Here is a 14,156-nt window from a genome sequence, read left to right as displayed (position 1 = left end):
CCAATCAGCAGCCGTGTGTTTACAGCCCGCCCCTATGATGTCATGCAGGAGGGGGGGAGGCAGATGAGGAAAGTTCAGGGGGGAGACTGGAGCCCATTGTACAACAATGAGGCTGAGGCTGCAGGGAGGAGGCTCCGGGTACCTGGGACAGCTCCTGGTGGTGACTGCAGCCTGCCTGGCCGGTGAGCTCTATTATAGGGGGGTCTTATTATAGGGGGGGTACTATACATATTATTATTATAGGGTGACAGGCTGGGGGAGGGGTACTATACATATTATTATTATTATTATTATAGGGTAACAGGCTGGGGGAGGGGTACTATACATATTATTATTATTATTATTATAGGGTGACAGACTGGGGGAGGGGTACTATACATATTATTATTATTATTATAGGGTGACAGGCTGGGGGAGGGGTACTATACATATTATTATTATTATAGGGTGACAGGCTGGGGGAGGGGTACTATACATATTATTATTATTATTATAGGGTGACAGGCTGCGGGAGGGGTACTATACATATTATTATAGGGTGACAGGTTGGGGGAGGGGCACTATACATATTATTATATGGTGACAGGCTGGGGGAGGGGTACTATACATATTATTATTATTATTATAGGGTGACAGGCTGGGGGAGGGGTACTATACATATTATTATTATTATTATAGGGTGACAGGCTGGGGGAGGGGTACTATACATATTATTATTATATGGTGACAGGCTGGGGGAGGGGCACTATACATATTATTATAGGGTGACAGGCTGGGGGAGGGGTACTATACATATTATTATATGGTGACAGGCTGGGGGAGGGGTACTATACATATTATTATAGGGTGACAGGCTGGGGGAGGGGTACTATACACATTATTATAGGGTGACAGGCTGGGGGAGGGGTACTATACATATTATTATAGGGTGACAGGCTGGGGGAGGGGTACTATACATATTATTATTATAGGGTGACAGGCTGGGGGAGGGGTACTATACATATTATTATTATAGGGTGACAGGCTGGGGGAGGGGTACTATACATATTATTATTATAGGGTGACAGGCTGGGGGAGGGGTACTATACATATTATTATATGGTGACAGGCTGGGGGAGGGGCACTATACATATTATTATAGGGTGACAGGCTAGGGGAGGGGTACTATAAATATTATTATAGGGTGACAGGCTGGGGGAGGGGTACTATACATATTATTATAGGGTGACAGGCTGGGGGAGGGGTACTATACATATTATTATTATTATAGGGTGACAGGCTGGGGGAGGGGCACTATACATATTATTATTATTATAGGGTGACAGGCTGGGGGAGGGGTACTATACATATTATTATTATTATAGGGTGACAGGCTGGGGGAGGGGTACTATACATATTATTATTATTATAGGGTGACAGGCTGGGGGAGGGGTACTATACATATTATTATTATAGGGTGACAGGCTGGGGGAGGGGTACTATACATATTATTATAGGGTGACAGGCTGGGGGAGGGGTACTATACATATTATTATTATAGGGTGACAGGCTGGGGGAGGGGTACTATACATATTATTATTATTATAGGGTGACAGGCTGGGGGAGGGGTACTATACATATTATTATTATAGGGTGACAGGCTGGGGGAGGGGTACTATACATATTATTATAGGGTGACAGGCTGGGGGAGGGGTCCTATACATATTATTATAGGGTGACAGGCTGGGGGAGGGGTACTATACATATTATTATTATAGGGTGACAGGCTGGGGGAGGGGTACTATACATATTATTATTATTATAGGGTGACAGGCTGGGGGAGGGGTACTATACATATTATTATAGGGTGACAGGCTGGGGGAGGGGGTACTATACATATTATTATAGGGTGACAGGCTGGGGGAGGGGTACTATACATATTATTATAGGGTGACAGGCTGGGGGAGGGGTACTATACATATTATTATAGGGTGACAGGCTGGGGGAGGGGTACTATACATATTATTATTATTATTATAGGGTGACAGGCTGGGGGAGGGGCACTATACATATTATTATTATAGGGTGACAGGCTGGGGGAGGGGTACTATACATATTATTATTATAGGGTGACAGGCTGGGGGAGGGGTACTATACATATTATTATAGGGTGACAGGCTGGGGGAGGGGTACTATACATATTATTATTATTATTATAGGGTGACAGGCTGGGGGAGTGGCACTATACATATTATTATTATAGGGTGACAGGCTGGGGGAGGGGTACTATACATATTATTATTATTATTATAGGGTGACAGGCTGGGGGAGGGGTACTATACATATTATTATTATAGGGTGACAGGCTGCGGGAGGGGTACTATACATATTATTATTATAGGGTGACAGGCTGCGGGAGGGGTACTATACATATTATTATTATAGGGTGACAGGCTGGGGGAGGGGTACTATACACATTATTATTATAGGGTGACAGGCTGGGGAGGGGTACTATACATATTATTATTATTATAGGGTGACAGGCTGGGGGAGGGGTACTATACATATTATTATAGGGTGACAGGCTGGGGGAGGGGGTACTATACATATTATTATAGGGTGACAGGCTGCGGGAGGGGTACTATACATATTATTATAGGGTGACAGGTTGGGGGAGGGGCACTATACATATTATTATATGGTGACAGGCTGGGGAGGGGTACTATACATATTATTATAGGGTGACAGGCTGGGGGAGGGGTACTATACATATTATTATTATAGGGTGACAGGCTGGGGAGGGGTACTATACATATTATTATTATATGGTGACAGGCTGGGGGAGGGGCACTATACATATTATTATAGGGTGACAGGCTGGGGGAGGGGTACTATACATATTATTATATGGTGACAGGCTGGGGGAGGGGTACTATACATATTATTATTATTATTATTATAGGGTGACAGACTGGGGGAGGGGTACTATACATATTATTATTATTATTATAGGGTGACAGGCTGGGGGAGGGGTACTATACATATTATTATTATTATAGGGTGACAGGCTGGGGGAGGGGTACTATACATATTATTATAGGGTGACAGGCTGGGGGAGGGGTACTATACACATTATTATTATAGGGTGACAGGCTGCGGGAGGGGTACTATACATATTATTATAGGGTGACAGGTTGGGGGAGGGGCACTATACATATTATTATATGGTGACAGGCTGGGGGAGGGGTACTATACATATTATTATAGGGTGACAGGCTGGGGGAGGGGTACTATACATATTATTATTATAGGGTGACAGGCTGGGGAGGGGTACTATACATATTATTATTATATGGTGACAGGCTGGGGGAGGGGTACTATACATATTATTATATGGTGACAGGCTGGGGGAGGGGTACTATACATATTATTATAGGGTGACAGGCTGGGGGAGGGGTACTATACATATTATTATTATAGGGTGACAGGCTGGGGGAGGGGTACTATACATATTATTATTATAGGGTGACAGGCTGGGGGAGGGGTACTATACATATTATTATAGGGTGACAGGCTGGGGGAGGGGCACTATACATATTATTATAGGGTGACAGGCTGGGGAAGGGGTACTATACATATTATTATATGGTGACAGGCTGGGGGAGGGGTACTATACATATTATTATAGGGTGACAGGCTGGGGGAGGGGTACTATACATATTATTATTATAGGGTGACAGGCTGGGGGAGGGGTACTATACATATTATTATTATAGGGTGACAGGCTGGGGGAGGGGGTACTATACATATTATTATATGGTGACAGGCTGGGGGAGGGGTACTATACATATTATTATATGGTGACAGGCTGGGGGAGGGGCACTATACATATTATTATAGGGTGACAGGCTAGGGGAGGGGTACTATAAATATTATTATAGGGTGACAGGCTGGGGGAGGGGTACTATACATATTATTATAGGGTGACAGGCTGGGGGAGGGGTACTATACATATTATTATTATTATAGGGTGACAGGCTGGAGGAGGGGCACTATACATATTATTATTATTATAGGGTGACAGGCTGGGGGAGGGGTACTATACATATTATTATTATTATAGGGTGACAGGCTGGGGGAGGGGCACTATACATATTATTATTATTATAGGGTGACAGGCTGGGGGAGGGGTACTATACATATTATTATTATTATAGGGTGACAGGCTGGGGGAGGGGTACTATACATATTATTATTATTATATGGTGACAGGCTGGGGGAGGGGTACTATACATATTATTATTATAGGGTGACAGGCTGGGGGAGGGGTACTATACATATTATTATAGGGTGACAGGCTGGGGGAGGGGTCCTATACATATTATTATAGGGTGACAGGCTGGGGGAGGGGTACTATACATATTATTATTATAGGGTGACAGGCAGGGGGAGGGGTACTATACATATTATTATTATTATAGGGTGACAGGCTGGGGGAGGGGTACTATACATATTATTATAGGGTGACAGGCTGGGGGAGGGGGTACTATACATATTATTATAGGGTGACAGGCTGGGGGAGGGGTACTATACATATTATTATAGGGTGACAGGCTGGGGGAGTGGTACTATACATATTATTATAGGGTGACAGGCTGGGGGAGGGGTACTATACATATTATTATTATTATAGGGTGACAGGCTGGGGGAGGGGCACTATACATATTATTATTATAGGGTGACAGGCTGGGGGAGGGGTACTATACATATTATTATTATTATTATAGGGTGACAGGCTGCGGGAGGGGTACTATACATATTATTATTATAGGGTGACAGGCTGCGGGAGGGGTACTATACATATTATTATTATAGGGTGACAGGCTGGGGGAGGGGTACTATACACATTATTATTATAGGGTGACAGGCTGGGGAGGGGTACTATACATATTATTATTATAGGGTGACAGGCTGGGGGAGGGGTACTATACATATTATTATAGGGTGACAGGCTGGGGGAGGGGTACTATACATATTATTATTATAGGGTGACAGGCTGGGGGAGGGGGTACTATACATATTATTATAGGGTGACAGGCTGGGGGGAGGGGGTACTATACATATTATTATAGGGTGACAGGCTGGGGGAGGGGTACTATACATATTATTATATGGTGACAAGCTGGGGGAGGGGCACTATACATATTATTATAGGGTGACAGGCTAGGGGAGGGGTACTATAAATATTATTATAGGGTGACAGGCTGGGGGAGGGGTACTATACATATTATTATAGGGTGACAGGCTGGGGGAGGGGTACTATACATATTATTATTATTATAGGGTGACAGGCTGGGGGAGGGGCACTATACATATTATTATTATTATAGGGTGACAGGCTGGGGGAGGGGTACTATACATATTATTATTATTATAGGGTGACAGGCTGGGGGAGGGGTACTATACATATTATTATTATTATAGGGTGACAGGCTGGGGGAGGGGTACTATACATATTATTATTATAGGGTGACAGGCTGGGGGAGGGGTACTATACATATTATTATAGGGTGACAGGCTGGGGGAGGGGTCCTATACATATTATTATAGGGTGACAGGCTGGGGGAGGGGTACTATACATATTATTATTATAGGGTGACAGGCTGGGGGAGGGGTACTATACATATTATTATAGGGTGACAGGCTGGGGGAGGGGTACTATACATATTATTATAGGGTGACAGGCTGGGGGAGGGGTACTATACATATTATTATTATTATAGGGTGACAGGCTGGGGGAGGGGCACTATACATATTATTATTATAGGGTGACAGGCTGGGGGAGGGGTACTATACATATTATTATTATAGGGTGACAGGCTGGGGGAGGGGTACTATACATATTATTATAGGGTGACAGGCTGGGGGAGGGGTACTATACATATTATTATTATTATTATAGGGTGACAGGCTGGGGGAAGGGCACTATACATATTATTATTATAGGGTGACAGGCTGGGGGAGGGGTACTATACATATTATTATTATTATTATAGGGTGACAGGCTGCGGGAGGGGTACTATACATATTATTATTATAGGGTGACAGGCTGCGGGAGGGGTACTATACATATTATTATTATAGGGTGACAGGCTGGGGGGAGGGGTACTATACACATTATTATTATAGGGTGACAGGCTGGGGAGGGGTACTATACATATTATTATTATAGGGTGACAGGCTGGGGGAGGGGTACTATACATATTATTATAGGGTGACAGGCTGGGGGAGGGGTACTATACATATTATTATTATAGGGTGACAGGCTGGGGGAGGGGGGTACTATACATATTATTATAGGGTGACAGGCTGGGGGAGGGGGTACTATACATATTATTATAGGGTGACAGGCTGGGGGAGGGGTACTATACATATTATTATTATAGGGTGACAGGCTGGGGGAGGGGTACTATACATATTATTATTATAGGGTGACAGGCTGGGGGAGGGGTACTATACATATTATTATAGGGTGATAGGCTGGGGGAGGGGTACTATACATATTATTATAGGGTGATAGGCTGGGGGAGGGGTACTATACATATTATTATTATAGGGTGACAGGCTGCGGGAGGGGTACTATACATATTATTATTATAGGGTGACAGGCTGGGGGAGGGGTACTATACACATTATTATTATAGGGTGACAGGCTGGGGGAGGGGTACTATACATATTATTATAGGGTGACAGGCTGGGGGAGGGGTACTATACACATTATTATTATAGGGTGACAGGCTGGGGGAGGGGTACTATACATATTATTATAGGTTAACTGGCTGGGGGAGGGGTACTATACATTTTATTATAGGTTAACTGGCTGGGGCGAAGGGGTTCTATATATATTATTATAGGGTGTCAGGCTGGGGGGCGGGGTCCTGTATATTATTATTATAGGGTGAAAGGCTGGAGGAGGGGTACTATACATATTATTATTATAGGGTGAAAGGCCAGGCGAGAGGGTCCTATAAATGTCATTATTATAGAGTGAGGGGGATTTTTACTATTAATGAAATTGTGGGTCCTACCTAAACATGACCTGATCACTGGACTTGAACATGTTACATTTCTTATACACTGTACACAGACAAATGACACTATACCACCAACATGACCTGACCTTGGCTTGTTAGGCTCTGAGCCAGGATTTGGTGAGCGCTTATGACTGGCTTATTGAGCTACTGGGACAGATTTTCATAGGGCCTGTGTATTGGTTCTGTGGGTTTAGAGAACATGTTTGATTTGCTCTGGAAATGGGTTTGTTGGACTCAGAGGGCAGGCTTGGTGTGCTCTGAGGATAGGCTAGGTTGGCTGTTTGGTGAATGCAGAAAATAAGTCTTTGTGGTTTTGTTTGCTCTGAAAATATCTGATGGGCTCTGTGAATCGACTTTTTGGGCAGGTTTTAGGACAGGTTTGTTGGGCTCTATGGATAGGTTGGATGGGTTTTGCAGATCGTTTTGGGTGGATTCAGTGAACAGGTTTGATCGGTAAGCTCAAAGAATAGCTTATTGCGATTTGAAGAGAGGGTTGATGGGTCTCGGGACGTATGTAGGGCATTAAAGATGAGCTTGGTGGATTGTGAGGGTAGGTTCAGTGGGATTTAATATCAGGGTTGATAGGCTCTGAGGACAGGTTTTGAGGGCACTAAGATGGGTCTGGTTTGATTTAAAGTCAGGTTTTGAGGGCTCTGAAGATGGGTTTGCTGACATTTGAAGGCAGGTATAGAGGACTCTGACCATGCATATGATAGCCTCTGATTATAGCTTTGTGTGATGTGAAAACAGGGGTCTCAGGACAGGTATAGTGGGCTTCGAGGATGGGTTTTGTGGGCTCTGGTTGAGCACTGATAGCTGGTTTGGCTAGTTTTAAGGATGGTTTAAGAGTCATTTATAAACATGCAGAAGACCTGAGTAAATGCTGATTCCTCCTCTTGTGAGATAATGTACCTATGTTTGTGTGAGATGGTAAGTAGACATCTTAGTGTGTTGCCCTTCTTAGGGGAGGAGCACAGGGCATTTATTGCTGAATGCGGCTTCTTTGCAGTTTGGTTCCTAATATTGCTCTTATATACAGAAATTTCAATTCATGTTGTGAAATGAGATATTAAAATCAATTTAAACAGGTGGAGTTTGCGTATTTAGGTGGAGGAAATTGGGTGCTGGCCAACACTTTCATGGGTCACTTTCTGAGACTTTCACTGCATTTTGGTTAGCACTTCTGCCTCACAGCACTGGGGTCATGAGTTCGATTCCCGACCATGGCCTTATCTGTGATGAGTTTGTGTTTGTGTGTGTTTCCTCCGGGTGCTCTGGTTTCCTCCCACACTCCAAAAACATACTGGTAGGTTAATTGCTATCAAAAATTTACCCTAGTCTCTGTTTGTCTGTGTGTGTGTGTGTATATTAGGGATTTTAGACTGTAAGCTCCAATGGGGCAGGGACTAATGTGAGTGAGTTCTCAAATAAATGATGATGGTGATGGTGATGATGATGATTAATGGAAATGTGTCACATGGCATGAAGGCAATCCCGGGGTGGATAAAATAATACAGTTTAGGAGCTAATAATTCAGATCTAAAAGCTTGCGAGATCTGTTCAAGTGGACGCCAGGCAGCCATGTTGTGTCTTAAACCAATTTACAGCAAGCTGTGACATCACTGAGACGCTGCCTGATTAATATTCATGAACCATACAGTCATGTGGTAATTCTCATGCCCACAGAATGGTACCCTTCACTGTGTAGGTGCCAGGGGCGGTAACACCTGTTATTATATTGGAGCATTGGCCAACTGGCTCCTGAAGTTAGACAGATGAGCAGGAGCTTAGGAGAATATGTAAAACTTGTGATTAATTGAGTGGTCCAGAAATGATAATAAATAGGACGTTTTTTTTATGCCGTCATGTTCATTAAGACAATGCCACATAGAAGATTTATTTATTTGTTTTTTTAAAGGGCAAATTAAATATCTTTTTAATCATGCATCTGATGTGTCATTCTTTTTAGCTGTCCTAAAAATCGTTATCTCCTTTTTTTAAATTCTCTATGGTTGGCAGACAAAATTGTCTGGTAGACAGTCCGTGTGCTAGCACAGGCTCACAGCTCTCAGTATGTCATGTGATATCAGAGAGAGGAGTAAGAGAATGTCACAGTGCAGACTGAGCTCAGAGGGTGTTCCACAGCCTCTCTGCATTATGTGACTGTGGTTGCCCTGGTAGTCAAGATCCATAAATCATTGATAGTGGCCTGAGGATGAAAACCAGGGAAAGTGGTAAATATGACGTTCTTCTTATAGCCTGATTTGCTTGATGGGATTGCTGTGGTAATTGTCAGCTGGTGGCACAGAGCGCCTGCAGGGACGCAGCGCATGGATCAGACAGATCGGCACTTGTTATGTGTATGTAGAAGACTTCTGAGATGGACTGTAAGTGATCCAGTGATCTTGTTTCTTCGCAGATGGTCTGTTTGTTACAGATTACTTCACTCGGACCCCGCGGAAGCTGAATCCGTTCCGCTCGGTGGGCAGCGTTGAACTGTTCCACTTCCGCATCCCAGAGGACACCGTCATTGCTGTGTGGAATCTGATCACTTTCAAGGAGCAAGGGGGCACCTTTGGCGACAACTGCCCTGATCGCAGCGTCACAGTGTATGTATGTAGATGGGGTGAGGGCAGATCTACACCTTTATTATGTGCTCTCAGGGCACCACAGATGGTACCCCCAGAAATCATTCATTCAGAATACGTCATTTCCCAGTGACTGTGGTTCTGGTGTTGGGAGAAAGAGATGCCCATAGCTGTCGCCCCATAGCTGTCGCCCTATAGCTCTCGCCCCATAGCTGTCACCCCATAGCTCTCGCTCCATAGCTCTCGCTCCATAGCTGTCGCCCCATAGCTGCCACCCCATATATGTCACCCCATAGCTGTCACCCCATAGCTCTCGCCCCATAGCTGTCGCTCCCTAGCTGTCACCCTATAGCTCTCGCCCCATAGCTGTCGCCCCATAGCTGCCACCCCATAGCTGTCACCCCATAGCTGTCGCCCCATAGCTGTCACCCCATAGCTGTCACCCCATAGCTGTCGCTCCATAGCGGTCACCCCATAGCTGTCACCCCATAGCGGTCACCCCATAGCTGTCACCCCATAGCGGTCACCCCATATCGGTCACCCCCATAGCGGTCACCCCATAGCTGTCACCCCATAGCTGTCACCCCATAGCTGTCGCTCTATAGCTGTCACCCCATAGCTCTCGCCCCATAGCTGTCACCCCATAGCTGTCACCCCATAGCTGTCACCCCATAGCTCTCGCCCCATAGCTGTCACCCCATAGCTCTCGCCCCATAGCTGTCACCCCATAGCTGTCACCCCATAGCTGTCATCCCATAGCTGTCGCTCCATAGCGGTCACCCCATAGCTGTCGCTCCATAGCTGTCGCTCCATAGCGGTCACCCCATAGCTGTCACCCCATAGCTGTCACCCCATAGCTCTCGCCCCATAGCTGTCACCCCATAGCTGTCACCCCATAGCTCTCGCCCCATAGCTGTCGCCCCATAGCTGTCGCTCCATAGCTGTCACCCCATAGCTGTCACCCCATAGCGGTCACCCCATAGCTGTCGCCCCATAGCTGTCACCCCATAGCTGTCGCCCCATAGCTGTCGCTCCATAGCTGTCAACCCATAGCTGTCATCCCATAGCTGTCATCCCATAGCGGTCACCCCATAGCTGTCACCCCATAGCTGTCGCTCCATAGCTGTCACCCCATAGCTGTCGCTCCATAGCTGTCACCCCATAGCTGTCACCCCATAGCTTCACCCCATAGCTTGCGCTCTATAGCTGTCACCCCATAGCTCTCGCCCATAGCTGTCACCCCATAGCTGTCACCGCTCGTCACCCCATAGCTCTCGACCCATAGCTGTCACCCCATAGCTGTCACCCCATAGCTCTCGCCCCATAGCTGTCGCTCCATAGCTGTCACCACCATAGCGGGTCACCCCATAGCTGCTCGCCCCATAGCTGTTGCTCCATAGCTGTCACCCCATAGCTGTCATCCCATAGCGGTCACCCATAGCTGTCGCCCCATAGCTGTCGCTCCATAGCTGTCACCCCATAGCTGTCGCTCCATAGCTGTCGCTCCATAGCGGTCACCCCCATAGCTGTCACCCCATAGCTGTTCAGACCATAGCTGTCACCTCCATAGCGGTCACCCCATAGCTGTCACCCCATAGCTGTTGCTCCATAGCTGTTACCCCCATAGCGGTCACCCCATAGCTGTCACCCCATAGCTCTCGCCCCATAGCTGTTACCCCATAGCGGTCACCCCATAGCTGTCACCCCATAGCTGTCGCTCCATAGCGGTCACTCCCATAGCTGTCACCCCATAGCTGTCACCACATAGCTGTCACCCCATAGCGGTCACCCCATAGCGGTCACCCCATAGCTGTCACCCCATAGCTGTCACCCCATAGCTGTCGCTCCATAGCTGTCACCCCATAGCTGTCGCTCCATAGCTGTCACCCCCATAGCTTGTCACCCATAGCTGTCATCCCATAGCTCTCGCCCCATAGCTCTCGCCCTATAACAGTGGTGGCTGCTAGTTGTAGTATGGACTGAGTGAAGGTCTCGGTGGTCCCGGTTATCAGTCTCTATAACAGGCGTATGGACAGGAATTCCGTACTATTATATTATTATACCAACATCTCCCTTGATCCACCCCATTCACCCCCATCTCCGCTCTCTGCTGCCCCCCGTAGTACGGAGGACACGTGACAGCTGATAACGACCAGCAGTCAATTATCTCATCTTTACCAGTCTTTGTCTTGTGTAACTTGTGTGTCTGAAGCTGCCGCTTTCTGTCCTCTCTCTAGTTACTTCCGACCTGGAGCGCCCCCCGTCATTAACCCTCTTAGTGCCCACTTCCCTCGGGACACAGCTGTACCAGGATCGTTTACACTCACACTCACCTGGACCCTGCCCAACAGAACCACTGGGGTCTTCAATATCACCAGCCCACTGCCCGGAGACTGGTTCCTGGCTGCTCACCTGCCCAAGGATGAGGGCAAGATCACCATCAAGGTCATAGCGAGTAACATCTCTCCTGCGCTCTCTCTGTCTGCTACTGAGCTGTCTCTCTGCTACTGAGCTGTCTCTCTCTGCTACTGAGCTGTCTCTCTGCTAGCTAGAGCTGTCTCTCTCTGCTACTGAGCTGTCTCTCTCTGCTACTGAGCTGTCTCTCTCTCTCTCTCTCTGTTGCTGAGCTGTCTCTCTCTGTTACTGAGCTGTCTCTCTCTGCTACTGAGCTGTCTCTGTCTGCTACTGAGCTGTCTCTCTGCTACTGAGCTGTCTCTCTGTCTGTTACTGAGCTGTCTCTCTGCTACTGAGCTGTCTCTCTGTCTGTTACTGAGCTGTCTCTCTCTGCTACTGAGCTGTCTCTCTGCTACTGAGCTGTCTCTCTCTGCTACTGAGCTGTCTCTCTGTCTGTTACTGAGCTGTCTCTCTGCTACTGAGCTGTCTCTCTCTGCTACTGAGCTGTCTCTCTCTGCTACTGAGCTGTCTCTCTGTCTGCTACTGACCTGTCTCTCTGCTACTGAGCTGTCTCTCTCTGCTACTGAGCTGTCTCTCTCTGCTACTGAGCTGTCTCTCTCTGCTACTGAGCTGTCTCTCTGTCTGTTACTGAGCTGTCTCTCTGCTACTGAGCTGTCTCTCTCTGCTACTGAGCTGTCTCTCTGTCTGTTACTGAGCTGTCTCTCTGCTACTGAGCTGTCTCTCTCTGCTACTGAGCTGTCTCTCTCTGCTACTGAGCTGTCTCTCTGTCTGTTACTGAGCTGTCTCTCTGCTACTGAGCTGTCTCTCTCTGCTACTGAGCTGTCTCTCTCTGCTACTGAGCTGTCTCTCTGTCTGTTACTGAGCTGTCTCTCTGCTACTGAGCTGTCTCTCTCTGCTACTGAGCTGTCTCTCTGTTACTGAGCTGTCTCTCTCTGCTACTGAGCTGTCTCTCTCTCTTACTGAGCTGTCTCTCTCTGCTACTGAGCTGTCTCTCTGCTACTGAGCTGTCTCTCTCTGCTACTGAGCTGTCTCTCTCTGTTACTGAGCTGTCTCTCTCTCTCTGTTACTGAGCTGTCTCTCTCTGTTACTAAACTCTCTCTCTGTCTGTTACTGAGCTGTCTCTCTCTGCTACTGAGCTGTCTCTCTGCTACTGAGCTGTCTCTCTGCTACTGAGCTGTTTCTCTCTGCTACTGAGCTGTCTCTCTCTGCTACTGAGCTGTCTCTCTGCTACTGAGCTGTCTCTCTCTGTTGCTGAGCTGTCTCTCTCTCTCTCTGTTACTGAGCTGTCTTTCTCTGTTACTGAGCTCTCTCTGTCTGTTACTAAGCTGTCTCTCTCTGTTACTGAGCTGTCTCTCTCTCTTACTGAGCTGTCTCTCTCTGTTACTGAGCTGTCTCTCTCTCTCTCTCTGTTACTGAACTGTCTCTCTCTGTTATTGAGCTGTCTCTCTCTCTCTGTTACTGAGCTGTCTCTCTCTGTTGCTTAGCTGTCTCTCTCTCTCTGTTACTGAGCTGTCTCTCTGTTGCTGAGCTGTCTCTCTCTCTCTCTGTTACTGAGCTGTCGCTGTCTCTCTGTTGCTGAGCTGTCTCTCTCTCTCTCTCTGTTACTGAGCTGTCTCTCTCTCTCTCTGTTGCTGAGCTGTCTCACTCTGTTGCTGAGCTGTCTCTCTCTCTGTTTGCTGAGCTGTCTCTCTCTCTCTCTCTCTCTCTCTATATTACTGAGCTGTCTCTGGTGTTACCCTGAACATCTCTCTCTTTCTCATGTCTCTGTCTCTTGGGTGTCACCCTCTCTCTCTCTGTCTGTCTCTGGTGTCACCCTGTGTTTTTCTGATATCACCCTGTCTCTATCTCTCTCTGGTGTCACACTCTCTGGTTTCCCGCTGTCTCTCTCTCTTATGGCATACTTGCCAACTCTCCCGCATTGTCCGGGAGACTCCCGCATTTTGCGAGAGTCTCCCGGACGAGTGTGGCAATCTCCCTGATAGGAAGGGGGAAAAATTTAGTTTAAACGCCGCGATTCACCCGGAATCGCGGCATTTAGCCCCGCCCCCACTGTAAAATGACGCGATTTGCGTCATTCCGA

At 46.9% G+C, this 14,156-nt stretch overlaps 1 protein-coding gene across 1 annotated transcript in view; it reads left to right on the top strand.

Moving 5' to 3' along the window:
* The first annotated feature begins 79 nt into the window (after nt 1-79).
* TMEM8B (transmembrane protein 8B) overlaps nt 80-14,156 on the top strand; it is a 29,892-nt gene continuing 15,815 nt past the window's right edge. The window contains 3 exon segments of the mRNA XM_075177852.1: nt 80-182; nt 9,493-9,682; nt 11,899-12,171. Coding sequence (XP_075033953.1) covers nt 107-182; nt 9,493-9,682; nt 11,899-12,171 — 539 coding nt within the window. The 5' untranslated portion in view covers nt 80-106.

Source organism: Mixophyes fleayi, chromosome 1 (assembly GCF_038048845.1).
Source record: "Mixophyes fleayi isolate aMixFle1 chromosome 1, aMixFle1.hap1, whole genome shotgun sequence".
Classification (NCBI taxonomy): Eukaryota; Metazoa; Chordata; class Amphibia; order Anura; family Limnodynastidae; genus Mixophyes; species Mixophyes fleayi.
Note: the sequence above shows the minus strand (reverse complement) of the source record. Positions and strands in the feature narration are given on the sequence as shown.